Source organism: Chaetura pelagica, unplaced genomic scaffold, assembly GCF_000747805.2.
Source record: "Chaetura pelagica isolate M959 unplaced genomic scaffold, ChaPel_1.0 scaffold74, whole genome shotgun sequence".
Taxonomy (NCBI): Eukaryota; Metazoa; Chordata; class Aves; order Apodiformes; family Apodidae; genus Chaetura; species Chaetura pelagica.
This window is the reverse complement of record NW_009952982.1, coordinates 548,164-575,252: the sequence shown is the minus strand read 5'-3', so window position 1 is coordinate 575,252 and position 27,089 is coordinate 548,164. Positions and strand designations below refer to the sequence as shown.

The window sequence follows — 27,089 nt, the reverse complement described above, 5'->3', positions numbered from 1 at the left end:
CAAAGGAGGAGATGCTGACAGTGCTGTAAGGAAGATGCAGTAGGGTGAAAGAGGCAACAGTTGTATTTGCAGAGGGTAGAGAAACAGCCAAGGTGATGATAGGAAAAGCTCATTTGTGTAGCGCAGAACAGCTCGCTTAGATGGACAAGGGAAAAAGTATGGGCCTGGAATAGAAACCTTTAGTGGAGGAGAGTTGATAAACAACAGTGCCAGGTGTAAATTTTAAGTCCATGGAGCTGCATGAGTTATAGCTGTGGAACATCTTACTTATTATGGGGTTTTTTCTGATGGGTGGTTTCCCAGTTTGCATACACATGAAGTTCAGATTTGTGTTTTTGATGTCATATGGTTTTCTCTTACTCGTCCCTTTTCAGTTGGAATTTTTTTTCTGTATTTGTATTTTGTTAAGTGTTGAAGGATATCTCCGTTATTTTGGGCTTGCTGGTTTCCATAATACACCATCAAAGGTTTTTTGGGAGTGTGGCATTTACTGAATGGCAGAGCTTTTCCAAGGCTATGAAAGGACCTTTGACTCACTCAGCTTTGTCAGCTTTCTTCATGTAAAGCTGCATACTTTGAAGTTCACAGCTCAGTGACACTGGTGTCTGTCTTTAGAAACACAAGGTTGCAAAACTAGGGTGTGCAGAGAAAAGCTGCATCTCAGTTCTAATTTTGGAGAATTCTATTGCTGTTTTTTTTAATGTAATATTTTGTGACCTGCCAGTTTCATTGGTTCATAAAGTGCTTGAACACAACATATTTATGTGCAGTAGGTTCTGCATTAAAAAATGACAAGAATTTTTATGATTATGGTAGCATGTATCATAAAAAACTTCAGAGGAGCCTGACAGTTCAGTTATCTAGACTGCAGTCTGGAAGATTGCTGGAGTGTGAGGAAGGTCACTTCCTGACACAGCTGTTAAGGGAGCCAACTACAAAGGGCACCCTGCTGGACCTGGACCTGCTGTTTGTCAAAAGAGATGGACTTGTCAGTGATGTGACAGTTGGAGTCCGTCTTGGGCACAGGGATCATGAAATGACAGCGTTTTCAATTCTTGGAGAAGCAAGGAAGGAGTTCAGCAGAACTCCTATACTGGACTTCCAGAGGGCAGACTTTGGCCTGGTTAGGACACTGGTTCACAGAGTCCCTTGGGAGGCAGTCCTGAAGTTCAAAGGAGTCCAGGAAAGCTGGGTGTGTTTTAAGAAGGAAATCTGGAAGGTGCAGAATCCCGCCGTCCCCTGGGGCCAAAAGACAAGCCAGTGGGAAAGAAGACCAGGTTGGCTGAACAGAGAGCTTTAGGTGGAACTCAGGAATGACTCAGGAATGAGAGTTTGCAGCCTTTGGAAGAAGGGGCAGGCAACTGAGGGGGATTACTAAAATGCCATGAGCCTATGCAGGATGAAAATTAGAAGGGCCAAAGCCCAATTAGAGCTTAATCTGTCTACTGCCTTGAAAGACAATAAAAAAATGTTTCTATAAATATCTAAGTAACAAAAAGTGCTAAGGAGAATGTCCATCCTTTATTGGATGTGGGAGGAAGCATAGTGGATGAGGAAAAGGCTGAGGTAATTAATACCTTCTTTGCATCAGTCTTTAGTAGTAGGACCAGATGTTCTCTGGGTACCCAGTCCCCTGAGCTAGAAGACAGGGACAGGTAGCGGAACTGAGCCCCCATAATCCATGGAGAAATGGTTAATGACCTGCTGCACCACTTAGACACACAGAAATCTATGTTACACTCAAAGGTACTGAGGAAGCTGACAGAAGTGCTCACCAAGCCACATCCCATTATTTACCAGCAGTTTTGGCTAACTGGAGAGGTCCCAGTTAACTGGAGGTTAGCAAATGTGATGCCCATCTTCAAGGAGGGCCAGCAGGAGGATCCAGGGAACTATAGGCCTGTCAATGTGACCTCAGTGCTGGGGAAGGTTATGGTACAGATAAATTTGAATGCCATCATGCAGCACATGCAGGACATCAAGGGGATCAGGCCCAGTCAACATGGGTTCATGAAAGGCAGGTCCTGCTTGACAAACCTGATCTCCTTCTATGACAAGGTGACCTGCTTAGTGGATGAGAGAAAGGTGGTGGATGTTGTCTGTCTAGGTATGGTTTAGTGGTGGCCTTGGCAGCGTGCTAGGTTAACAGTTTGACTTCATGATCTCAAAGTTCTTTTCCAACCTAAAAAATTATATGATTCTATGATCTGGAAACATTTCCATACATGCAAAACAAGCCCTACCAGCTGAATATGTCTACAATGGCAGGAAGAAGAAAGGCTTGCAGGCAGTTTTCTTCAGAACTAAGGAATTTCTCGAGAATTAAGGAATTTGTATTCAGTGTCATCCTTTTCTTCCTAAAAAAGTTTGTTCTGAAAATACTATGTAGTGCTGTTAGGACCATAAAGCATTGCTAAGGTTAAATGACTGGGAACCTGATCCAGAATTCTTTGGTATCAGAGGAAGTTTGGGAATGGATCATGGCCATAAAGAGAGCAGGGCGTGTGAATTGGGTAAGAAGGTCACACCACACACAGGCACAAGAAAGTATGTTCTTAGCATCCCTCTTCTTAGTAATAAAAATTTACAGGCAGAATTTATGTTACCTGTGTCACTGAGTCAAAACTAGGGCCTCTGCTGCAAAGTTGTGAAACATGATACAAAACAGACTTGAAAGTGGCAATGTTGTCTTTTCCTTCCTTGCTTGCCTTGTCATTCAGTAGTTCAATTAAAGGTACAATTAGTGAAAAGCACTGAAAAGGTTTGTTTGCATGTGGTCTCCCTGGCTGGTTCATATATGCTATTTGTGCATCAGTTTTTCACACCTGCTTTGAAACAGCAAGAGAAGATAGTGAGAAAAGAGAGAGAACTGCCTTGTTCTGTCCTCCTATGCAAATGCCCTGGCTAATCCATGCAGGAGTCTTTCAAAAGACAAAATTTATCAAGAGCCAGCCTTGGGGTCACTTTTATGCTCAGCATTTTAAATTGGGCCTGTTTTGGACTGATATTTGTCATGAAGAAACTCAGAAAATGGAATTTAAAACCAAGGAAGAGACTCAGTGCTTTTAACTTCATTACTCTTCATGCTGAAGCTGCTTCTCCCTCTGGAGAGTGCTGGAGACACTGTCTTGCCACTTTAAACTCTCTCATTTACCAAATGTGATTGTATGAGTTGACCAAATTTTCCAAACCGCTAATCTCACTGCAAGTGCTCTGCTGACTTGTTTCTGGCTTATGTGCAGAAAGTTAGTGAGTTGTATAGAATTGCCAATGGTTCTTTTCATTGAAAGACAGTTAGGGGTCTGTATTTTGCTTTTCTACATTTCTAGCTGTTATGTTCCCCATGCTTCGGGTGGAAGGGGGAGATAAACTACATGGGAAAAGGTTCTGCATATTTGCATAGCTTCTTAGAAGTCTGTGGGTCTGTGCTGTTTTGTATGTGTTGGATTTAACTGTCATGTGACTCATGCTTTTAGGGCAATTGAAATACTTTCAATTACATCAGAGATTTGGCTAGTGAATACCCTTTAGGAGTATTAATTGCATTTCATGGGCATGTGAATAAGCATGTATGAGAGAAAGCAGCTTGTTCTTTCTTTGTTGTGATAGCAATTATTTTTTCTTTCCCTTAACTCCTGTTGTATCACAAAAGGCTTTATCTGATGTGTTCTGCAGTGCAGACAGACTTAAACTAGATTATTTCTTTCTCTCTTATCTGCTCTGCCTGATTGCAGGTTTACCCCATTAAAATACAGACAGAAGAGACCACTGGTAACAGATTAGAACTGGATAAACTTTCCTGGGCATGTTAAAAATGCTGTCACATACCCATTTAAAGAAGCTGCAGACCCAGGGAAGGAGCATTTCATCAATACAAGTCTACCTACTGAGCTCTAAACCTTGAGGTCTGCATATGTATTAATGCCACCACATCAGCAGCTTTTTACTAAACCTAAGCTACAAACTTTCCTGGGCATGTTCTCTTGCACAAACTCCTCATCTTCAGTTAGTCCAGAGAAGACACCAGGGGGATGGAAGGCATGAACAACACCTGTGTGAATTTAGCTGCGAATACCACAGTTGTAAGAAAAGCTTTGACTTCAAAAAGGTAGATGGCATGTCTTGGTGCAGAGCATTATGTGGTTCTTCTCTCGTGCTCTGTCCATTCAGCATAACAGAGAAATCACATCTCCTCAGAACTGAATCTGTTGGAGTGTCTCAGATGGGCCAGATGAGGCTGGAGTTGCTGCAAACTCCCTTTGTCTGCTGCATGGCTGATATTTTTCTCCCAGTCTATGCCAGAAGGACTTTGGCTGCCCTTGCATCAATCTGTTTGCTGTGGGACAGGTGGTGGTAAGCCATTGTGACCCCCAAAGGTGAGCTTTCCTATAACCAGTGCCATCAGGAACAGATTGTATTGAGAATTTGTGGAGATACAATTTAATGTTGGGGCTGGATATTGCCCAGGATACAGCAGAATAGTCTTGTAATGTCCTCAAAGCAGCTCAGGGATAGTAACCTTAAGTTCTGGGTACAGACAACAAGCACTCTTTGATCAGTGATCATCACTACAGCTACAGAACTGGGAAAGCCTCCCCTTTCCCTGTGGCTTTGCAAAAGGTGATACGTGGGGTTTACAGAAGGGTTTGGCACCTGTTCAACCCCACATCCAACTGCTCTGCCTTAACCTCTGTGCAGAGCTCTTGTATTTGTCAATACTTTGAGAGGTATCTGGGGAAATGTTGGACTCTTTTCCTGCTAGAGCCTCACAGGGTCTGTTTTACAAAGGAGAGCAGTAGGGGCGTCATGTAAAGAGAGAACTACTTCTCATTGGGAGTGCTGAACCTTTCTGCTTTGCATACAAATATTGCCACTATTTAATTCTGCAGTTTGAGTTGGCAACAGCAATAAAGTCAGCAAGCAGATGTCTTGCAGAGAAAATATATTTCTCTGCCATTGATTTTCTTGCCCTTTAGCAAAGTTTTATTGTGAATTGTGTATGTAATAAGCCTGGCTTTCTGAGAGCCACTCTTGGGTAAGAGAAATGAAAGTTTCACTGTGGGCCTTTTGTGTCCTTTGTCTGAGATAATTTCCCATTTCTAGCTGGCTTTAAGGTAATGGTATGCTTGGTTTGCCTTCTCAATAGTGAGAGAAGCTGAAGTTTTACTTGTTGAAAGCCCTGAAGTGTGTTCAGTGTGTTAAAAGCCAAGTGCTGTTGTGGCACCAGCATCACTGGAGTTCAGGGATATTGTAGCTACTTGTCAGGCCATTGAAGGCTCACTGCATATTTTGGATGGATTATATATGAAAAGAAAGGACCTCACTTGGAACCAGTTTGGAGTAGAACCAAAGCAGTAGGATTCTTGTCTGAGCCAGTGGTTTTCCTCTTCAGTCTGAAAATTGTTGTATTTCCTGGAAGCCTCTCCTGTACTTCTGTACTGAGTGAAAGCAAGCATGACAGAATGAGACCTCTACCAAACAATTATCTCTTTCAATGACGGTAATGGCTGGGAAGTCACTTTGGAAGAAGAGTGCAGGGCAAGCTCTTTCCACTTCCTCTCTAAAATCTCTTCCACTCTGCTTCTTCCAATGTATGCATTTATTTCAGCAAGTTGGACATACATGATTGTACTTACAAAGGTGTCAGAGTAAGCTTGACTGTACTTTTCTTGGGCTTGGGAGAGCAGAATAATATTTTACATAGAAAGCCTGAAGAGAGCTGAGTTTTTTGCTCACTGAAAACTGTGTCATGCTTGAATCACGGCTCCTTGAAGGTCCAGACAGAAGTATTTACTTAAGCATTTCAGAAACTCCTCTAACTTCTTGCACCAACCATGGCTATTAAAGATTACAACTAAGGATAATTATTCTTTGCAAGAACTAGTTTTTATCAGAGAGGTTTAATACGCATCCCTGGTAGCTCCAAGCTTGTCTTGGTTGTGCTTTAGCACTTCCTCATCATGATTCACACTAATGCTGCCAAACTGAGCAAATCACATGGCCATTTCATCCAGGTAAAATGAAGAAAATGGATGAGCTTTTCATTGCCTCTGAAAGGCTGATAAAAAAATCTCAGATTCATCAGACTGAAAAGGAAGCAATTGCCCAGATAACCTCAGATTCATCAGACTGAAAAGGAAGCAATTACCCAGATAACAGCTTGCCAATAGCAACTTTATCTGTTAAAACAAAGGGGCACAATTATGTCATCTTTTCATCAGATCTCCAGGTGCTACTGCAGTGAATGGAAGGCTCAGGCTAGGTCTGAGAAGGCTGCCTCTTACTCCAGAGCTTTCCTTTGACATCTCCCCTTTTAAACCTTCACTTTTTTTCTTTCTGTATGTCCTTCTACCTTGAATGAACTTTATTCCCTGCAACTTTGTACCAGAACAACAGAGACAGGCATTCTCTTACATTTCATGCTGCTTTGGGCAAATTCATCTGCACTGACACTTGCACTTTGTTCCTGCTCCACTATATGTTGAGTTCCAGCATGGAACAGTTCAGACAAAAGATATAGATGATGCAGGTGGCATCTGAGGGAAGCATTTTGGGATAGGAAGATAGGTACTTGGTGAAAAGTGAGACCATGCATCTTACATATGGTCCCTCAGAGTTAATGTACCCCCACCCGAAGACAGCAGCAGCAGCATGTCAGCAACTGTCTAGGGAGTGCATTTTTACGAACAGTTGTGATGTGGGTGAGATAGATAAGAAACACTGTTAGAAAGTCTGTTTGTCTTGGAGGATGTGTGACTGAAGTGAAGGGTGAATTCCAGATCTCTTCATTACACATTGTTGGATGTTTAGTATCCAATAGCTTGGATGGCAAAAGCCCAGAATGTGTAAGTGGGAAATGCCTTCTAGTCTCATGTTCCTTTAACTAGTCTAGAAGCTTTGAAGTTTTCTGATTTTAGGGAAGAGAGAGAGCTTTCTGTTGGCTTTCTCTACCAAGTGCATGCAAATTATTTCTTTGAGATTAGAATAGATGGTTTCAATTGGAAGGGACTTGTAACAATCATCTAGTCCAACTACCTGACCAGTTCAGGGCTGACCAAGTTAAAAATTGTTAAGAGCATTGTCCACGTACCTCTTAAACACTGACATGTTTGGGGCATCAACCACCTTTTCAGGAAGCTGGTTCCAATGTTTGACGACCCTCTCAGAAAATAAATGCTTCATAGTAGCCAGTCTAAAACTCTCCTGCCACAGCTTTGAACCATTCCCACACGTCCTATCGCTGCGTACCAGGGAGGAGAGCTCAGCACCTCCTTCTCCACTTCCCCTGCTCAGGAAGCTGTAGAGAGCAATGTGCTCACCTGTCAGCCTCTTTTTCTGCAAACTAGACAAGCACAAAGTCCTTAGCTGCTCCTCATAGGACATGCTTTCCAGCTTTGTTACCCTCCTCTGGATGCATTCCTTCACATGCTTGTTAAATTGTCAGGCCCAGAACTGCACACAGTGCTCAGGGAGAGGCTGCGCTAACGCTGAACATCACCTCTTCTGACCGGCTGGTCACACCGTGTTTGATGCACCCTAAGATGCAGTTTGCCCTCTGGCTGCCAGGGCACACTGCTGACTCTTACTGAGCTGCTGTCAGCCAGCATCCCCAGATCCCTTCCTGCCAGGCTGCTTTCCAACCACTCCTCTCCCAATTTATACTTGTGCCCAGCACTACTCTGTCCTAGGAGCAGGACATGGCATTTGGACTTTTAAAATTGTGTCTTTGATTGTTAAATTTTGTGCTCAAAGTAGTTATGCTGACTGTGCCTGATGATTGCATTCTTATTTAAATGCCTGTTAGTAGTAGCCAGTGTAAGGTCCAAAAAATTACTCTGCAGTATTTCAACTGTGTACTTCTAATACCTGACTTTCTCTCTTGTGAGTGAACATCTTCTTATTGGTCACACTCTTAGAGTGCCATGGGAAAGAGGAGGTAAACTGAAAATTGGATTCTTTTTTTGGTTGTTTTTGTCTTGGCAAAAGCCCACTGCATTACAATAGTTCTTGAGATTGTGCCACATGTGAGGTGGCCTCCTCATTCTAGACTAACCGTCAAGCATTACTGTTACTTGATAGGCAAAGCTCACTTGCCCTTGGGAGAGCTGGAGACCATGCTAGGACCGAAATGCTAGAAACAGTACTGAAGTGAATGCCTCTTGGGGATTCAGCTTCATCATCTGAAGACAAGCTGTTAAAGGCAGGCGCCAACAATGAGAGCTTTCTTTCCCTTTGATGGTGTTTTTTCCGTTAAATGGTTAATGGAATGGGAATGGTAATCAATGAAATAATCTTGAGACGTTTTCTTGTTGCTGAGTTACACATTTACAATTTTAAATCAGTAATTTAGCTTTAAGTGGCTTTGGATCATTAATTATGAACAGGTTCTCTACAGTACAGCTGCAGACTGTAAGTGGCCTCATGATGAGCTATTAAGTAGGACTTTTCCCTTGATTTACAAATTTTTAGCCTGAACTGAACTAAGAGATTTCATACTGAGAGTCCAGTTGCCACCTTCCACCTTCCTGTTCAGAGAAGGTAATTTTGTAGTTAACCCAAGAATATGGTTCAGTATCCAAAATATCCTCTTGTTCTTGTTTGGATAAAGAAATGCTTCTCAATATTTTAATTCCTTTTCTACACCACTCCCATCTCTCTCTCTGATTTTATTTTCCTGTTAGACCTGTATCACCCCTCACAGACACACTGCAACAGTCTTTGCCCTGAAGCTCATTTATTCTCTTGTCTATTAAATTTGCATTAAATTCCACCATTTTGTTTTGGGGGACATCCTAGAATTAGTACACTGCCTAGTGTCACAAGGCTGTTCTGTAGATTTCCTCTCTTTGCTGAAGGCAGTAAAACTGAAAGCTTTTTATTTTTCCACCTGTAACATTTGAATTACAATTCACCCTGTGGACATTTCAGCTTTTTCAGCTTGACTGTTACTAAGCTCTAATAATTTATTGTCACTGGCAATGATTTTCTCTGTTTTTTTTAGCAGGTATTGCAGAACATTTATTGGTAAACTGCTGTGAGCAGGCAAAGACTCAAGATGTATAATTTATAAAGCCATATTTATGTAGCATTGCTTTATGATGGAAGGTCATGCTGAGAAAGCATTTGACATAAAGTTTTTATTTTTAGATGAGCTGGAAGTCTTTGTTTCCATCTTATTTCAGGCCCCCAGAACAGAAGATTGAAGATCTGTGGAAATCCTTTCTGTGGAAAGCTTTTTTCCCTCTAATGGCAAGAAAATGTGTGTAAATAAAACTGACAAACAATAAACTACAACTTTTTCATTAATTTAAAACATGAGGGGACGAAGTAATAAAGAAGCTATGAATTCATGTCAGTCATACTACTGTAAGAGCTACTAAGCAATCCATGTAACAGGCAGTGCAAGAATGGAACTATAGCTGAACACTTTCCATGAGCATTGACTGGAAGGGAGTTGCTAAACTGACATGATTGGATTCATCATGCTTTTTGTGGGGGGGACATGCACACACATGGGGTTTTACTACCTATGCAATGGCATGTTTCTATCATAAGGAAGTAAAAAAGCAATATGTAATTTCAACTAATAAGAGTAGATGAGGTAATTTCCAAATAACCTTAAGGAGGATTGTGAAGTTTCATGACCTGACATTTGGAAAGAGAATAATTAAAGAATCACAGAATTGTCAGAGTTGGAAGGGATCTCTAGAGATCATCTAGTTATAGGAAATCATGTCAAAGGCCTTGCTAAAGTCAAGGTAGATAACATCCATCTCCCCACATCTAGCCAGCCTGCTATGGCATCACAGAAGGCAATTAGGTTGGTCAAAGCATGATTTCCCTTTGGTGAATCCATGCTGACTTCTCCCAATAACTTTCTTTGCTTTCTCGTGTTTTGTGATGATGTCCAGAATTATTTTTTCCAACACTTTAATGAGGACAGAGGTGAGACTAACTGGCCTCTTGTTCCTTCAGTCCTCCTCCTTGCCCTTTTTGAAGACTGAAGTGACATTGGCCCTCCTCCAGTTTCTCAGGTACCTCTCCTGTTCTCCATGACATCTCAAAGATGATGGAGAGTGGCCTGGCAATAATATCTGCCAGCTCTCAGAACTTACAGGTGTCTCCTATTAGTGCCTATGGCCTATGGATGTTCATTTTGGCCAACTGGCTTCTAACCTGGGCCTCCTCTACAGAGGGAAAGTCTTCCTCTCTCTGGATCTTATCTCTTACCTCCAGGGTCTGGGATCGAAGAGAGTCAGCTTTAGCAGTGAAGACTGAAGCAAATACAGCATTCAGTAACTCTGCCTTCTCTGTGTCTTCTGCCACTAGGGCACCCACCTCATTCATCAGCAGGCCTGCATTTCCCCATGTCTTTGCTGCTGGTTGTCCTTGATAGCCTTTGCCAGATTTAATTCCAGATGGGCCTTAGCTTTCCATGTTGCGTCCCTGCATTCTCTATGTTCTTATATTCCTCCCAAGTGGCCAGTCCTGTTTTCCACATTCTGTAAATTTCTTCCCTTTAATTTTTTCCAGAAGACCTTTACTCATCCATGCAGGTCTCCTGCCTCCTCTGCTTGATTTCTTCCTTGTAAGGATGCACCAGTCTTGGGCTTGGAGAAAGTAGTGTTTGAAAATCACCCAGCCCTCACAGGCATCTATATATTCCACAGCCTCAACCCATGGTATTCAACCAAGTAGATCTTTGAAGAGTCTAAAATTTACTTTCCTGAAGTCCAGAATTGTAATCTTATTTTTCTATTTCTTCCATGCAAAATAATTAAACTCCACCATTTCATGGTCACTACAGCCAAGGTTGACCCCAACCTTCACATCGCGAACAAGACCTTCTTTGTCTGTTAATACCAGGTCTAGCAGTGCACCTCCCCTTGTAGGTTCCTCAACCACCTGTGTCAGAAAGTTGTCATCAACACTCTGCAGGAACGTCCTGGACAGTGTGTACCTGGCTTTATTGCCTTTCCAGCAAGTATCAGGGTGGCTGAAGTCCCCCATGAGAACCAGGACCTGTGACTGTGAAGCTACTTTCAGCTGCTTGTAAAAGGCCTCATCAACCTTTTCATCCTGATCAGGTGGTCTGTAATAAACACCCACAACAGTGTCACTCCTGTTAGCCTGCCCCTTAATTCTTACCCATAAGCTCTCAGCAAGTCCTTCCTTCTCTTTTAGGCAGAGCTCGACACATTCCAGGTGCTCTTTCACATAAAGAGCCACTCCACCCCACCCTGCTTTGATGACCTATCTTTCTTAAACAGCATGTAGCCATCCACGACAGCATTCCAATCATCTGAGCTACCCCACCATGTCTCAGTAATTGCAATGAGATCATGGCTCTGGGACTGCACACAGATCTCTAGTTCATCATGTTTTATTCCCCATACTGCATGCATTGGTATAAATGCGTTTCAGCTGGCTTAATGGTCCTGCCACCTTCTTTCTCATTATTATCCTGCTCCACTTGCAAAGCATTATGCCTGTTACTCTGGCACCAGGAAAGGTGGTGTAATTGTTGGGCAGACATGTTAGCAGTGCCACTTGCACTGGGCAGGAACATCTTGCCATTGCCTTCTGTCTTTCAAGGCATCACATGGAGTCAGGGGGAGAGAAGACGGAGGTCTCTGTAGCAGGGGCTCTCACTGCCTGCTGAGTTTCTATCATGAGAGGTAGGTTGCAGCTCCCAAGCATCCATTTCCCTCTCACCTTCCTTAATGGCCTTCAGCCTGCCTACCTCCACCCGGAGCTCTGCCACTAGGCAGAGGAGTTCCTCCACCTGGGCACACCTCCCACAGGTGCGCTCACTGCTACCATCAGACAGTGCTGTGTGAGGTGGGCACTCCCTGCAGCCTGACACTTGGAGGAGTGGCCTTTTCCCTGGAGAGCTCAGTCTGGGAAGCTGTGTCAGCCCTAGAGCAAAGGTGAGAGATGCCATTGTCTTCTGCCAAGTGGATACCATTGTTACCTGGGTGAGTTGGTGTCCTTTCTATGCCCTCTCTGCTCGCCCTGCCTGCAGGAACTGCTGAGCTGTCACACCCTGGCTCTGTCTCACTGCCTGAGGCAGCTTTTTTGTCCCGAGTTCGAGAGGCCAGGGCTGGTGCTGACTCTGCTTGTGCTGCCCCAGCAGCCTGCCCAGGAGCTGCAACACTAGGCACAGGCTGGCTGCTCAGGTGTGAGAAGCCCCAAAAGAGCCCCTTGCCAGCCTTTTTTGCCACGATACCATCCCCTACTGAGGGCTTACCTGCACTGGAGCTGGTCTCCTTGGTGAGGAGGTCTTTTAGGTAAGAGGGCAAGGGAGGGATTTAAAGTTTCACAGGATCACAGAATCGTCGGAATTGGAAGGGACCTCTAGAGATCATCTAGTCCAACCCCCCTGCTGAAGTAGGATTGTCTAGAGCACATTACACAGGACTGTATCCAGACAAGTTTTTAATATCTCCGGAGAAGGGGACCCCACAACCTCTCTGGGCAGCCTGTTCCAGTCACAATAACTTTATTTTCTTCCACATGTTTAGAGATGACATCCAGAACAATTTGTTCCATTACCTTTCCAGGGACAGAGGTGAGACTAACCAAGCTGTAGCTTCCTGAGTCATCCTTCTTGCCCTTTTTGAAAACTGGAGTAATACTGGCCTTTCTCCAGTCCTCAGGCACCTCATGTCTAAGTCTATACTGTTTAGGTCCAGCTAACTTGCAATCACTGTATATGTAGTATGTCTCCCAAAGGATGATTTGTCCTGGATGCATATTCTAGCATAGCCTGGAGTACTATTTGGAGATGCCTGTTTCTTCCCAATGACAAAGAAAGTAGAACCTGGGCATATGGATTTGACCTGGAATCTAGGTTGCCTTAATTCTATGCGTCTGGACTTTTGTTTTGGTTAGGGAAATGCTGGTCAATGCCATTAATGGTGTCTTAGGGAGCTATTCAGTCAACCAAACACACTATGATGAGCCACGCTTATTTCTAGAGACCAATTAAAGCATTGACATCTAAAGTTAGGTCACCTGAATCCCACTCCAGATACCTAAAGGCTAGTCATATAGACCTGAATTTAGAATAAATATTTGCAGGGTTTCTGTGTTGTGCCCTGTAGCATTTGACAAAAGAAGACTTTAGTCTGGTACTTACTGACCAGAAGGGTGCTTGTACGTAGCCTTTAGTGTAAGCTTGTTCTTTGGCCTGTCCCAATGGGAATGTTTATATTAGTTTTTACTTCATGTTCTTTGCACTCATTTCCACGATCCCTGAAACCGAAAAGGCAAAATAAAATGTGAAAGCAAGGGATTCTATGGCCTTTTCTATCTGTGTGTTGCAATGTAGCTGCTGATCACAGATCTAACTGAATGTGTTTATTCCAAACCATCTGAAATGCTTCCATAGCAGATACTTGGTTGGTGATAAGAAAGGACCATAATGTTTTCTTTAAAGATAACTAGCACAGAAAAAAAAAGGGTTATTTGAGGTGGCATTCATTACTGATGGCATACTGCTCCTGCTTAGAAGTCGGTTGGGATGCAGGCAATTGTATATAAATAGAAGTAGTAAGACTGCAGAAAAGCCTCAGATGTGCTATTGCATAGCAAAGCCGAATAAAAATAAACAATCATTAAAAATTGCCAGCATAAACCAAGGGAATAATATTTGCTTTCTCTTGTCCTCCCACTCAATTAGAATAGTTTTCTTGACAAGGTATTTGAACTATTGTGCTGGTTGATTTTTGGTAGCAGGGGAAGGGCCCCAGGAGTGGCTCTTGTAAGAAGCTGAGAAGCTCCCCCTGCTCCAAACGCAGCCAAGGAGCCCTTAGAGACACAACAGATGTGCCTCTGTGATTAACATACGAAAGAACTGAAATAAGAGCTGAGAAGAGTGAGCACCTGAAGAAAAAGAAGAGCTGTGCTGGGGAGGGAGAGTGGTGCTGGTGGTTGGTGAGGAAGAAGGGGAAGAAGGTGCCCAAGCAGAAGTTTCCCTGCAACCCATGGCAAGATGGCAGCTGTCCCCCTGCATTCATGGAGGAACGTGGTAGAACATTCCCTGAAGGCACCAGGAGAGGTGAACTTGGCCAGTGGACTTGAATTTTGTGGTCAGTAGACTTGTATTTGCTGCCAGTGGACTTGGATTATGCAGCTGTGGAAGACCCCGGTGCCAGGGGAGGTGACTGTTCCCAAAGCAGCCCATGACTCTGTGGGAAGCCCAGGCTGGAGCAGCTCCGGACCTCGTGAGAAGGACTAATGAAGGAGGGGTTCGTGGAGGACTCTCTGCCATGGGAGTTACCCCGTAGGGAAGCAGGGAAGGACTGTAAGGAATCCTTCTTCCTGAGGAGGAAGGAGCAGCAGGAACCACCAGCCTGTGAACTGACTCTAAACCCCATCCCCTGTCCCTCTGTGCTGCTGGGGGGAAAGGAGGGAGAGAAACTGGGAAGAAGGGAAGGTTGGGGTAACATGCAAGCCCTGCTCTGTGTGTTGTCTGTGTCCTGTGTGTGTGTGATTAGTGTGAAATTAAGTTGTTTTTTCTCAAGTTGAGTCTGTTTTGCCTGGGACTTTAATTGGTGAAGAACCCTCCTTGTCCTTTGTCTCAACCCAGGAGCTTCTAGTCAGGCTTTGGCTTTGGGGAGGATAGAGTTGAGTGAACAGCCATGGGGCTGTTTCTTTGTTGTTATGTTAGGCCCAAACCATGACATCATTGTTGAGCCAGGCAGGAGAGAGACAAGAAACCATGACAACTGTTGAAGTGAGAGATGATATTCCAGTCATAACACTGGTTTTGTTACAAGTGCATACATTGCATTGTTAGGCAATCGTGATGGTAGTAAATAGTTTGTTTGCCTGTACAAATATTATTAACAATCCATTTTTTTAAAAGTCATGAAAGGTTCAGAGTGTGTTTTACTCAGTTTTCTGATGGTGTTCAATGAAAGATGAGCTTTGTGATGTGAGACTGTTTGTTATAAGGATGTGATTGCTCACAAGTCTGCTAACTGATCAAGGGATCGATATTGAACTAAAACCCTTCCTTTGACTATGTGAGCTTCTTATTGATGAGACTGTTTAAAAAAGGCTTCTCATTAAAAGCCAGTTATGGTGTGCAAGTTTGGTCATTCTCCTCATCTACGTGGAAAGCTAAACCTCAGAAAATGAAGGTCTCGCTGTGTCTTAATATATTTCACATTTCAGCATTAGTGTTGCTATAACAAAGCTATAGCTTAGCTGTCCACCCTGTAGCTATGTTTGCATCTGCATCTTTGATACCCCAGTTGTTTTTGATGCTAATATGGTGAGTGTTCATTTTGCATGTGAGCTCTTAGGGCAGTCAAGAAGTTAAATTGTGTCCTAGAGAGTAATAGATTTTCACTGTGAAATGTGGCAGGGAGGTTGCAGTTGGGGAGAGAAAATAAAGATAAAAGCAGAGGGTGGGAAATTGTGTTGGAGTGATCTGAACCAGTCTTTCATTACACATTTTTCTTTTATTCTTGAGGCCTCAGCACTTCCCTCTTGTACTCCAATTGTTTTCTAGTTTGTTTTGTTTCCAACAATAACTTCACACCTTATGTTACTTTCATTGATTGATGCTATAGTGTTCTTACGATATGGACTAGCGTATGTCTTTAGCTTTACTGGGAACGTGAATATTAAGAAGCTTCTTAATAAATAGCAATTAGAGGGTTTTCTAGCCTGTGACTCATTCAGATAGGACAATTGTCCTGGAGTCATGTCCTCCAGTGTTCTAGGTGTTGAGATATTGTGTAGAAGTCCTGCTTCCCAAAACATTCCTGTCCTTTGCTGAGGATGTGCTTGATTTCTGAGCAGGGCTTGAGCTCCTCAAGAGCAGAGTTGGGTGTGCCAGGAGTCAGCCCAAGATTCCTGTGCTTTTCAGGGAGGGATTTGGAGAATAGTGGGAAGGGAATTCCTGTGCTGTGGAGGATTCTTTTGTCTTCAGGTGTTCCAGCGACTGGTCAGAGAGTGCAGTATCTTTGATGGCATGAAGGCAAGGGAGTGTTGTATTGCTGGTGTTCCTACCTCCAGCCCTCTTCTGTAAGCTGGCAGGTCTCAGAGCAGTATTTGATGGTGACCCTGTATATCCTTGTTGACACTGTTACTGACTGTTGAGTGAACTTCAGAAAGGTGGATGGGAGGGGGTGGCATAGCTGCATTGCGACTGCAGGAATTGGAGGAGACCTGTTGCGTCATGTAGAACCATATATTTGCAAAGAACACCCATTTCTCTTTGGAAAGGTCTCAATCAGGAAAATTAACCGTAATCATAGTGGAATACATCACCACAATTTGGGAAGTGGAGGAAAGATGCTCTTCAAATAAGCCTTGAGAGACAAACACATTAGTAAAAGCCACATGCCCCCCATTTCAGGACTGAAACCAGAGACTTTTTTTGTGATCTGACTCAACTTCCAGAACTAACTTCATCTTCTTGCCATGTGGATCACAGAAAATTCTTTGTTCAGATTATTTAATCAAATATTGGTTTATATAGTCAAGGTGCTTACTTCTCAAAAGCTTTTGTGAGGGAGGATATAAGCTTTAGGTGCTGTAATTTATTTTTTTTTTCACAGTATCAGCAATTTTCTTTCCTAGATATACAACTAATTTTGCATTCCAGCTATAGTATCTGTATTCACTATGGATGTTTCTATAGCAACCAGCATTGTGCTATCTACATACCTCTATGGATGGATTAAACATGCAATAAAAAGTACTTTTAATTTTATTTTTCTGCAGACTGTTCCTGTTAGCACATATGTAAAATAATATTTGAGTAATACGAAAGAACCTCTTTGTTATCTTTGTAATCCTTAAGAAACCTGTTTTTTTTAGTTTACTACCTCTTACTCTAAACTGATCCAATGCCTCTAGGGGAAGGAAAAGCACTAAAGATATCAAATAATCTGGATTTTATCCAATGCAAGGAATCTGTAGTAAACCAGTGAACTGAGCTGTGGCCTCTGGAGTCAGTGTTTGATGCTCATTATCCTCATGTTCTCAGTTTCTCTCAAGTGACTTACCAAATGGTTTACATAAATTTTTCTGTCAACAATCTCCTATACAGAAATCACAGTTTTTGTGTTGTATAAAAGACCAAATTTTACCTTTTATTTTCTTCTATTTTTTTCAGTTTTTAGCACTATGTATGTGGTAACAGGTGACTAAAATTGCATTTAGAGCTCTAGATCTGGTCTTTTGACAGTTCTTGCTACAAAATCACTTTAAGAGTTGTGTATTATTTTATGGATGGGACAGAACAGGGACTCTATAGCACACTCAGTTTTCTTCCATTTGCTTTTTAAAAAAAAAAATTAACTTTTGATGGATTCTGATTCCAGACCTCACACATGCATTCTTCTTTACCACTTTATCCATTTCCTTACAGACATCCCAAGTGGATTTAGAAACTACATTTAAGCAGCAGATGAAAAAGCCTCAACACTTTCAGTTTGACAGTATTTAAAACTAGAACTTGAAAACATATATTCTTTTTGTTTTCAGGTTTTCATCCCATTCCCTCTTTTGAGTCATGCATTTGTTCTGTGTTTCAGTGAATTGTCATTAACTTACTATTTTACTCATAACCCTTAGCTTCAGTTAGAGTTTAGGCAAGTTTCCAAGTTGGATCCTTGTGACACTGATAATCACCTATTTTAAGATTCTGTCATCATGTTTAACCTTTTATCAGCAATGCTGCCTTAATATGTCATCCTCATCTGTTCTATTTCTGGAAGTTTTTGCATCCTCAGTGATACGACTTTGCAGTAAGGGGCAATTAAGTGCACTACAGAAGTGACTAATTATAGTCAGTGGCAGTTAAGCACATGCTTTAAATGCTTTGCTGCATAAGGATGCAGTTGAGTACATGTTTAACTGTTTCAATGAATTTTTAGCCCATGAAATAAACCATCACTTTTAGGTTGGGTGTATAAGCTCATCAATGTTGTAGTTCTTTTGAAAGGGCCCTTTTCTGAATATTTCCATAGATGGTGCCTCCACCACCTCCCTGGGCAGCCTGTTCCAATGCCTCACCACTCTTTCTGTGAAGAATTTTTTTTCTAATATCCAATCTGAACCTCCCCTGGTGCAACTTGACCCCATTTCCTCTTGTCTTATCACTGATCACCAGGGAGAAGAGGCCAGCGCCCAGCTCGCTACATCCTTCTTTCAGGTAGTTGTAGAGGGTGATCTGGTATCTAAACTGGAACAATATGAATTGGATGGATGGACCACTTGTTGGGTAAGGAACTGGTTGGATGGTTGCACTCAAAGAGTGGTGATCAATGGCTCAATGTCCAGATGAAGACCTGATGAGTGGTGTTCCCCAAGGGTCAGTACTGGGACCAGTGCTATCTAATTGAGTGCACCCTCAGTGAGTTTGATGACACCCAACTGTGTGGTGAGGTCAACATGCTGGAGAGAAGGGACCTTGAAAGGCTTGAGAAGTGGGTTCATGCAAACTGCATGAAGATCAGCAAGGCCAAGTGCAAGGTCCTGCACCTGGGTTGGGACAAATACAGGCTGGGTGGAGAATGGAGCGAAAACAGTTCAGAGAAGAAGGACTTGGGACTGATGGTGGACAAGAAGCTCAACATGAGCTGGCAATGTGCACTTGCAGCCCAGAAGGCTAACCATGTCCTGGGCTGCATCAAAGGAAGCGTGGCCAGCTGATCAAGGGAGGTGATTCTCCCCCTTTACTCGGCTCTCGTGAGACCCCGCTTGGAGTGCTGTGTCCATTTCTGGAGCCCCCAATACAGGAAGGACATGGGTTGGAACTCAATGTTCTTTAAGGTCCCTTCCAACTCAAACTATTCTATGATTCTATTATTAATTTCCTCTTTAAGTGTTGTCTGTATCTGTATTCCTGTTTCTGAAAATAGGCTGATGCCAAGCAAAGCAAGCAAGCAAAAAAAAAAAAAAAAAAAGGCAAAACAAAATCAAACTATATGTGAACATTAAAGCTTGGGAGGGGAAGAGGGTGAAGTAAGCAGAACATACTAACACCCCTAATGTTTATAAGGTTTTATCTAGCTGGGTACCTTATTTTTGGTCATGGTCAATTAGAATATGAGAAAAAATGGCATTTTTGCCAGTTGCTCAGATGGATGGTTCAAAGTCTTCACTGCAAGGGCTGCATGCAAAGTATCATTTTTAAATAAATGCAGTGATACCTTGACCCCCTTTGATTTGCCTAATCCTTTTGGGAACTGCTGTGTTTTGACGTCCACAAAATTGTGTGGCAAAGTACTTGCTTTTATTGGTTTTCAGCCTGCAGACCAAATAATCTGTAGCTTTTTTTGTCTCAAGAAAAATGAATAATGATACTCTATTCCCCTTTCCCATTTCATGTTCATGTTTATGGACTGCTGCTGTTTCAGTCTCTTCAGTTCCAGGAATGTGGTCCCTATTAACTGATCTTTTTTCGAATATTTTTTCCTGATTCTTTTAAAATTGTTGCTAACAAGACACAGCTCAGTTCATGGCCATTTTGGATGAGGTTTGTGCATATCCTTCAGTTCCACACTGTAGAGTTCGAGAGCCTCAATATTCTAATGGTAGCAATGTGCTTCAATTTCCCATTTACTACTCCATTTAACTTTCTAAAATCAAAGGCACAAAGGAATTAGCTTTTATGCCATCCTTTAATTGTTACATTTCTGTATGCCATCCTGTATTTGTTAAATTTCAGACCTCTGACTAGCAAAAGAAGTGCAATTTGTGCTTTGCTGAAGTGATACTACTAGTGTATGTCACGTGAGCTCTGCTAAAGTGTCCATCTATGTGATGTGTCACAATCTGCAAATTCACTCATCCTGCCTACTGGCAGGCAGTAGTGATGGTGTGGTGCAGATGGATGTCTACAAGATCTTCCATAGTCTAATGGTGATGAACTGCTGGCTTGAAGGCATTTTCCAGAAGTGGCCAGTGTGTTTGAAGGTGTTTTCCAGAAGTGGCCACTCCTTCCTCCAGATCAGGCCTCAGCTATAACAATGGGTTGTTTGCATGTACTTTTACAGTGTCACAGCCCCTGCATTAGCACACACTGCTTCTGCTTTTCCCCTGTAAGATTCTTTATTCATTTGATCCTGTCAATGTAGATATATATTCCATTTGCATGTCCTCTCTGTGTCTAGCTGAAACGAACAGTAACTTAAGTATTCTTTATATTACAAGAACATTTGCTGGATAATGTTCACATCACTGCTACTACTATTTTCATATTGTTTTTTCCACGATATACCCTTGCTCCTTAGTTAGCAGGGGAAGCATAATCACACAAGAGTAGCTGGGTATCAAGTGGATTGAGAAAGCCCTTCTATTTTATATATGTGGAGACTGGAGAAGAAAAACCCTCCAAGTTAGTTTGACTACAAAACAACTGAACTGGTCTTACCTTCCACTTGGATTTGTTTTCACTGTATTTTTTAATACACTGGGAATTTTTTAATCTAAAAGAGGAAGGACAGAAGGTAGATCTTAATCAGATACAATATAAGTAGCCTCAATTGGATGCATTTTCGATGTAATAAAATCAATTAAAAACCCACTTAAAGACACCAACACCATTATATGAGGCAATTTCTTTTGCAGTATTTGAAGTCCATAGCTGTAACTTCAGAATAATTGTCTCCAACAATATGCATATATCCAGGGCTGTTTGGGATTACTTTGTTTACCATGCCGTAAGATCGATTCTAAATGTATGCACTGACATCTGAATAATGTATTTCCTAGTCCATTAGAACAATCTGGAGGATCTAATTCTGTAGGCAGCTTTTCTGCCAAGAAAGCAAGTGCACATGTCTGTGTATCTCTTGTGGAAAGAGAGACAGACTGGTCTATGCTTTTAGAATAAGCCAGCTGCTTTACTGTTTGACTGCTGTATAAACACCTACGAGCAATTTGTCATAATCAGATTAAATTGCTGCTTCCTTGGCCAATTGCCAAGGCTTCCAGGCTTTCAAAGAACCCACTACTCATGTCTTTAGTCGCAATTTTGCAACTCAGGACAGACATTCTGAGCAACCTATTCGAGATTTATGCTGACGTCTTTCCTGGAAAAGACACTGAAACCAAATCTCTTGGTGCTTTACTGTGTCCTGAACCTTAGCACTATAATGGTATCCCTTCTGATATTGCACTGTTTTAGCCTTAGAAGAAAAGATTCCACAAAAATTTGCAACATTTATTGGAAGAAAATTGTTAGAGGAATTTGCATCTTGTTCCATATTTTGCCATGAGTTTTCTTGCTTGCAAGAGAGTGGATTATAATGAAAAATTAAGCAGATTATGTGTTAAACATTTCACAAGGGAATTAAAAAAAATCTGTTGTCAGTAGCCTGATATCTTTTAGGAGGATTTGTGTTCAGTTGTGTTGTAGTTTTTTTCACGTCAATCCTGCACTCACCACAGGGAGTCAATGCAAACCCATATTTGGCTGCCAATAAATCAGGTTTAAGCTGTAGACTTCTTAACAATCTTTTTGTTTTAATGTTTTCTCTTTTACCTGTGAAATCTTCACTGTTTGCTTGGAAGACTGCAAATTGTCAAGAGTAGCCCTGTTGATAGTTTTGGTTTTGTTTGATTTCACGTCAGCAAGCCCTGAAAAATGTTAAGACTTATTATCACTCTACTTCTGACTGTTTGGCACAAACAGGGACTAGGGGTTGGGGATGGGATGGAGAAAGGAAAAAATGGAGAAAAGGGAACATTATAAATAAGTAAAATTATCCATAGATTAACAGCTCCTTAGATATCAAGAAAAAGAAATCAAAACAGGCAGCATGGAACCAACTACAACAATTTTTATATTCGCCATGACAGGCTTGAGCGGTGGGACCTCATGAAGTTCAATTAGGCTAAGCACAAGGTCCTGCAATCCCAATCACAAATACAGTTTGGGTGGAGAATAGATTGAGAACAGCCCTGAGGAATAGGACTTGGGGATATTGATTGATGAAAAGCTCAAAATAGGCCAACAATGTGCACTTGCAGACCAGAAAGCCAGCTGTGTCCTGGGCTGCATCAGGAGAAGGGTGGCCAGCAGATCAAGGGAGGTGATTTTACACCTCTACTCCACTCTTGTGAGACCGCATCTGGAGCACTGTGTCCAGTTCTGGAGCCCTCAGCACAAGAAGAACATGGAACCATTGGAGTGAGTCCAGAGAGGACTACAAAGATGATGAGAGGGCTGGAGCACCTGTGCTATGAAGACAGGCTGAGAAAGTTTGGGTTGTTCAGCCTGAAGAAGAGAAGGCTTTGGGGAGACCTTGTAGCACCCACAGTACCTGAAGGGGCCTACAGGAAAGCTGGGGAAGGACTTTTTATAAGTGTGTAGTGATAGGACGAGGGAGAATGGTTCCAAGCTGGAAGAGGGAAGATTTTGGTTAGACATTAGGAAGAAATTCTTTACTTAAGGGTGGTGAGACAGGTCACCTGGCTGGCACAGGTCACCCAGGGAAGTTCTCGATGTCCCATCCCTGGAACTGTTAAAGGTCAAGTTGTATGGGGCTTTGAGCAACCTGGTCTAGTGGCAGATGTCCCTGCCCATGGCAGTGGGGTTGTAACTAGCTGATCTTTAAGGTCCCTTCACACCCAAACATTCTATTATTTCCAGTGTATATGGTCAGAGCATGAACTATCCCTCTGTGGTGCTTGTAGAGGGTACAGCACCAAAGGGTGAATATGGTTATCTGGGATGCCTGTATGAGATTATCTGAGTCTCTGTGTCCTGGGTTCTGTCTTCTCTCAGTGGAGATACAGAGGATGATGTAGCTGAGGTACGTTACAATGAGGTATAGTTTGGCTCCTTAGTTCTGAACAAAATAGTCCATTTTGCAGCTTATGTGAAGAGTTCTGCCTTGAGACACAGCTGCATTTATTGTCTCTTACTGTGAGGGAATTCAGTGGCATGCAGAGGCAACCTTAGCAGTTACTATAAAAAAAATGCTTTGGCCTTTGTGTCTCTCTTCTATTTCATTTCTGAGGCTTAGCTCTGCCCCAGGATCAGCTCCATCTTTCTTCCCTGGTTTCTGAGCTCCCTTATGTTCATCCACTATACACAGACATTTAATTGATATTCTCCTAGGTCTGGCTTACTGCTCTATGAACAAAATTTATTTCCTAGCTTTTAATTGATTTGGATAATAAAGTGCAGTTATAAAACTCAATAAAAATTGGTTATTTTAAAGGTAGAGCAGGGAAGAAAGAAACCTAAGTGATGCTCTCCTGTGTAGCTCCATAATAATGTAAAATGTCCTTTGGTTTAATTCTATATAAGTGCTCAGCTTTACCCAGATTGTTGCAGCTCTGCAGGCTTTCTTGCAATTATAAGCAGTGTGCTTATAAATGTTTGAATTTTTTTTTAAGTTCCTTGTGTGTGTGTATGTGTGTGTATAGATTTCTTTATCTATCTGTTTATTTGTTGTGGGGTTGTGTGTGTGCGCACGCATGCACGTGTGCGTGTGTGTGTGTATGTGTCTGGTGGCTGCTGTCTGCTTTGTTTTCCTCCCTTCTCCTTGTTCACATGCTTGGGGAACCTGTCCCTCTCAAACATTTCCTAAACCAGCCAAGTCCTCTTCTGAGAATTGAATTACCGAGCCAGCAACCATCTGTTAGGAGTAAATATGTGGGGTTTTTAATGTTACAGGAGGATTATCCCTTCTCCTCTGTCCCCTTTACACTCTAAATGCTCCCTTGCTTCCAAGGGAGGCTAGACCTTGGACAGGATGTAAGAAGTGTGAGGTGTCCTACCAGGGAGTGCTCTGTCAAGATTTGTTTATGGCATGTGCCAGGGAGGTGGTGTATTGGGATGGGAAGAACAGGGGATCAAAAGTGCTTCAGCCATTCTGGGCAGTTTTCTGAGGTACCTAAATAGGATATGGATTTTTTCATTTCCTTTGAGATCCAGATATTTGGAAATTTCTTCTTTACTCAGTGTCTGCTTTTTCACTGGAGAGAAGAAGACTTGATATTTAAAATTGTGTCTTGGATTTAGGAAAGCTGGGTCTTTTTCTTAAGTGTTGCATCTTACTGATGAGTTCCCCCTCATAAATTTTATTTCTCCTTTGTCTGTTTTCTCTACTGAAAGTGCTGTAGGGAGAGATAGTTTCTTAGAAGGTGTGAGTGCTGGATTTACCCCAGCACAGCTGCCATATATATATGGATTAATATCTGAGGTTTTCTGGATACAATAACTGAGTTTCTTTGTTTCTCTTTATTTTCCCAGTTGGGAGGCTGTGGAATCCTTGGAGTAGGCATCTGGCTGGCTGTTACCCAAGGGAACTTTGCCACCCTCTCCTCTTCTTTCCCGTCCCTGTCAGCTGCCAACCTACTGATCGTCACAGGGACATTTGTCTTGATCATTGGCTTTGTGGGCTGCATAGGTGCCATCAAAGAAAACAAGTGCCTCCTGCTGAGTGTGAGTATTAAGCTGCTATGCTGTTGCAGTGTTTGCTGTCTTAAAGTGCTGGTGCTATTGCAGTACATGTCACAGTGTCTTGTATTTCAACAGAAGTTGCTCGCTTGACATGGATGAGACGAGAGTCATGTTTGAGTTAGTCTTTGATAGCTCTATGAGCTGGTAGATCATTCCTGACCATGCTTTAAGTCTGTGCTTGGAGAATGAGACCTGCAAGAAGGGAATGGTTAGTGGTGGCGTGGGTTTCCTTGAACTCTACAGAGAAGAGGGAGAGGTTTGTGAAGACATCTTTTGCAGTGTACCCTTGAACTATTTTTTTTACTCAGTTTTGCTAGCTGTCTACTCCAAATGTCTACCCTGGTGGGACTGATGATCTGAAGTCCTGGGCAGGAAGATCAATGTAATCAGGAAACATTATGAAGAGGTTGATTTTGGTTTAAATTAAGTCCTTTAGATTTGGCAATGCTGGCTTTGCCAATCAACTCTCAAAAGGCTGAAATGTCAGGAAGCAAAGGTGCCAGCACAAGGAGATTGCTGTGAAATCAAAGATTAATAAGGTGCCAGCTGTCAGTGATTTAACAGAGGCTTGAGCTACATCCCTGGTGTATTTAGCCAGATTTAATTTGATACTTCTTAAAGCTGGACTTCATGAGTTGTGAGTGCCTGCTGTAATTGATGTTCATGTATATTTTGGATCATGTTCAACTGAAGACCAGGAAGTGAGGTGATCTTGCTGCTCAAGTCCAGGGCTTTGGCAAACCTCAGAGTGAACTGAAGCTGGGGTTTAGTTTGGTGAGATGGTGATTCCGTTGTAAAAGGCTGTAACTCACTGTACTGCACATATTAATTTTGCTTCCCTGATAACTACAGAATGAGTCAAGGCACACAGCCCACAGGAAAAATTCTGAGATTCCAAGCCTCTATAGAGGAGTCTTCCCAGATCCCCTGCATTAACCATTGTTTCTGCTGCTTTTTAACCAGTAAAAGTCAAGACCAGCCAGTTTAGGCTAGTAATGGCTATTTTTGTGGCAGGTAGGTGTTTTGAAATGAAAATGAGCAATATACATGGAAATTAAGGCAATTTTGTTAGTAGAAATTTACACTGAGAAGCTGAAGTCAGAATCTAAAGCTGAAAGTCCTTCACAGTTTTAACAGTCTTATAAGTACCTACTTTGTAGAGAAAGTGCCTGGCCAGGCAGATGTAACTAGAGGATCAATGCCAATGCAGCAGGAGTCCACAGGGTGCTGAGCCTAATGGTATAGCTTATATGCACAAATCTGATCACCTATTTGTGTTTTTTTGACTGCAGTCCTAGCTCAGGTTTAACCAGCAATGAGCAGTGTCTTCTTATGTGTCAGGATCAGGTCAGGATCTGGCAGTCAGACCTTAGTACTGGAAGAGATTCAGTCTTTTAGCTGGTGTGATTTGTTGGCCCTCATCACTCCTTTTGACAAGGACGAAGTCTACCTAGATCACCTGTCATTGCTGCAGCTAGGGTGAATGTGCTCAGCCAACCCTAGATGAACATCCTTTTGGGAAGATGCAAATGTTGGTGAGCACTGCACCTCCTAACATATACTTGCACAAACTCAGACTCTAATGCCTTTCAATGCACAGTGGAAGGACAAATCTAATGCTCTTTAGTGCATGAAGTGAGGACTGTACTTGATGGGTCAAGCACACAAGACCTCCACTTGCTGTTATCTCCTTTAATGCACCCCATCCTAATGATAGGTTGCTGGTATTCTTTAGACCTGTAAGGACTGGAAAGAAAAATTCCCTGTGCAGCAGGAGCACCTCTTGGTCTGCTTCCTAATAGCAGGAGAAAGAGGGAAGGTTGTGGCAATTACAAGTTGGGGAAGGATGTAGTTGGGAATATGTGCTGCAGTTATTGGGCGGTTTGAGGAAGACATTGGAGATATTGCAGTGGGCATGGAGCACCACTAGGATCCTAAAATGGACTGGAAGATAGCAGGGCAGGACAAACTACTTACTTGATCAACCCACCTGCGTTGGAGAAACAGGATGTTTGTGTATGGTTTTGCCTTATGAATGGTGCTGCTGTTCAGTGCTGTGATAAGGGATGAGATTTCTTAAGGAGTGTGGTTGAGTGAATCAGAAATGAGCAGTACCAAAGAGACATTTCAATTTATTTATATTTCATACACTAAGTTGCAGAACAGGTGAGCCTCTGATCCTATGTCTTTGTGTTCTCCACATATGACATTTATATTGAGTTGTCAGAGCAAACTTGTAAGCTGTTTGTTATTAGGCTGCTGTGATGCTATGTGTAAATGGCAATAATTGCTTACCTCTGGCATTTACCAATTATTTTGGAAAGGAAGGAGTGTTTTAAGTAGCAGAGGGTAGATGGTGAAAGGAGTTCAAAAACAGAAGTAAAGTTTAATTTGTAAATTAGTTTTTTGCATAGCTGCATGCAGTAGTTGGGAATAATTTGTGCTGCCTCTCTGAATAGAGTGGTTAGGTAGCCTAAGCTTCACAGTTATACTGACTTCAAAAAACTTACGTGGTATTCACCAACTAAGGAGCTGGCAGGAGCTTCACAGAATCACAGAATGTTTGAGGTTGGAAGGGACCTCTGGAGATTATTGAGTCCAAGCCCCCTGCCAGAGCAGGATCACCACAGAATCTAGGGCAGAT

General features: G+C 42.3%; 1 protein-coding gene across 1 annotated transcript in view; it reads left to right on the top strand.

The window, feature by feature from the left end:
• The window catches only part of TSPAN4 (tetraspanin 4), a 166,452-nt gene that overhangs the window by 91,520 nt on the left and 47,843 nt on the right, over window positions 1-27,089 (top strand). Inside the window, exon 2 of the mRNA XM_009996415.1 lies at window positions 24,236-24,427. Within this exon, the coding sequence (XP_009994717.1) occupies window positions 24,236-24,427 (192 nt within the window). The remainder of the gene's footprint in view (window positions 1-24,235; window positions 24,428-27,089) is intronic.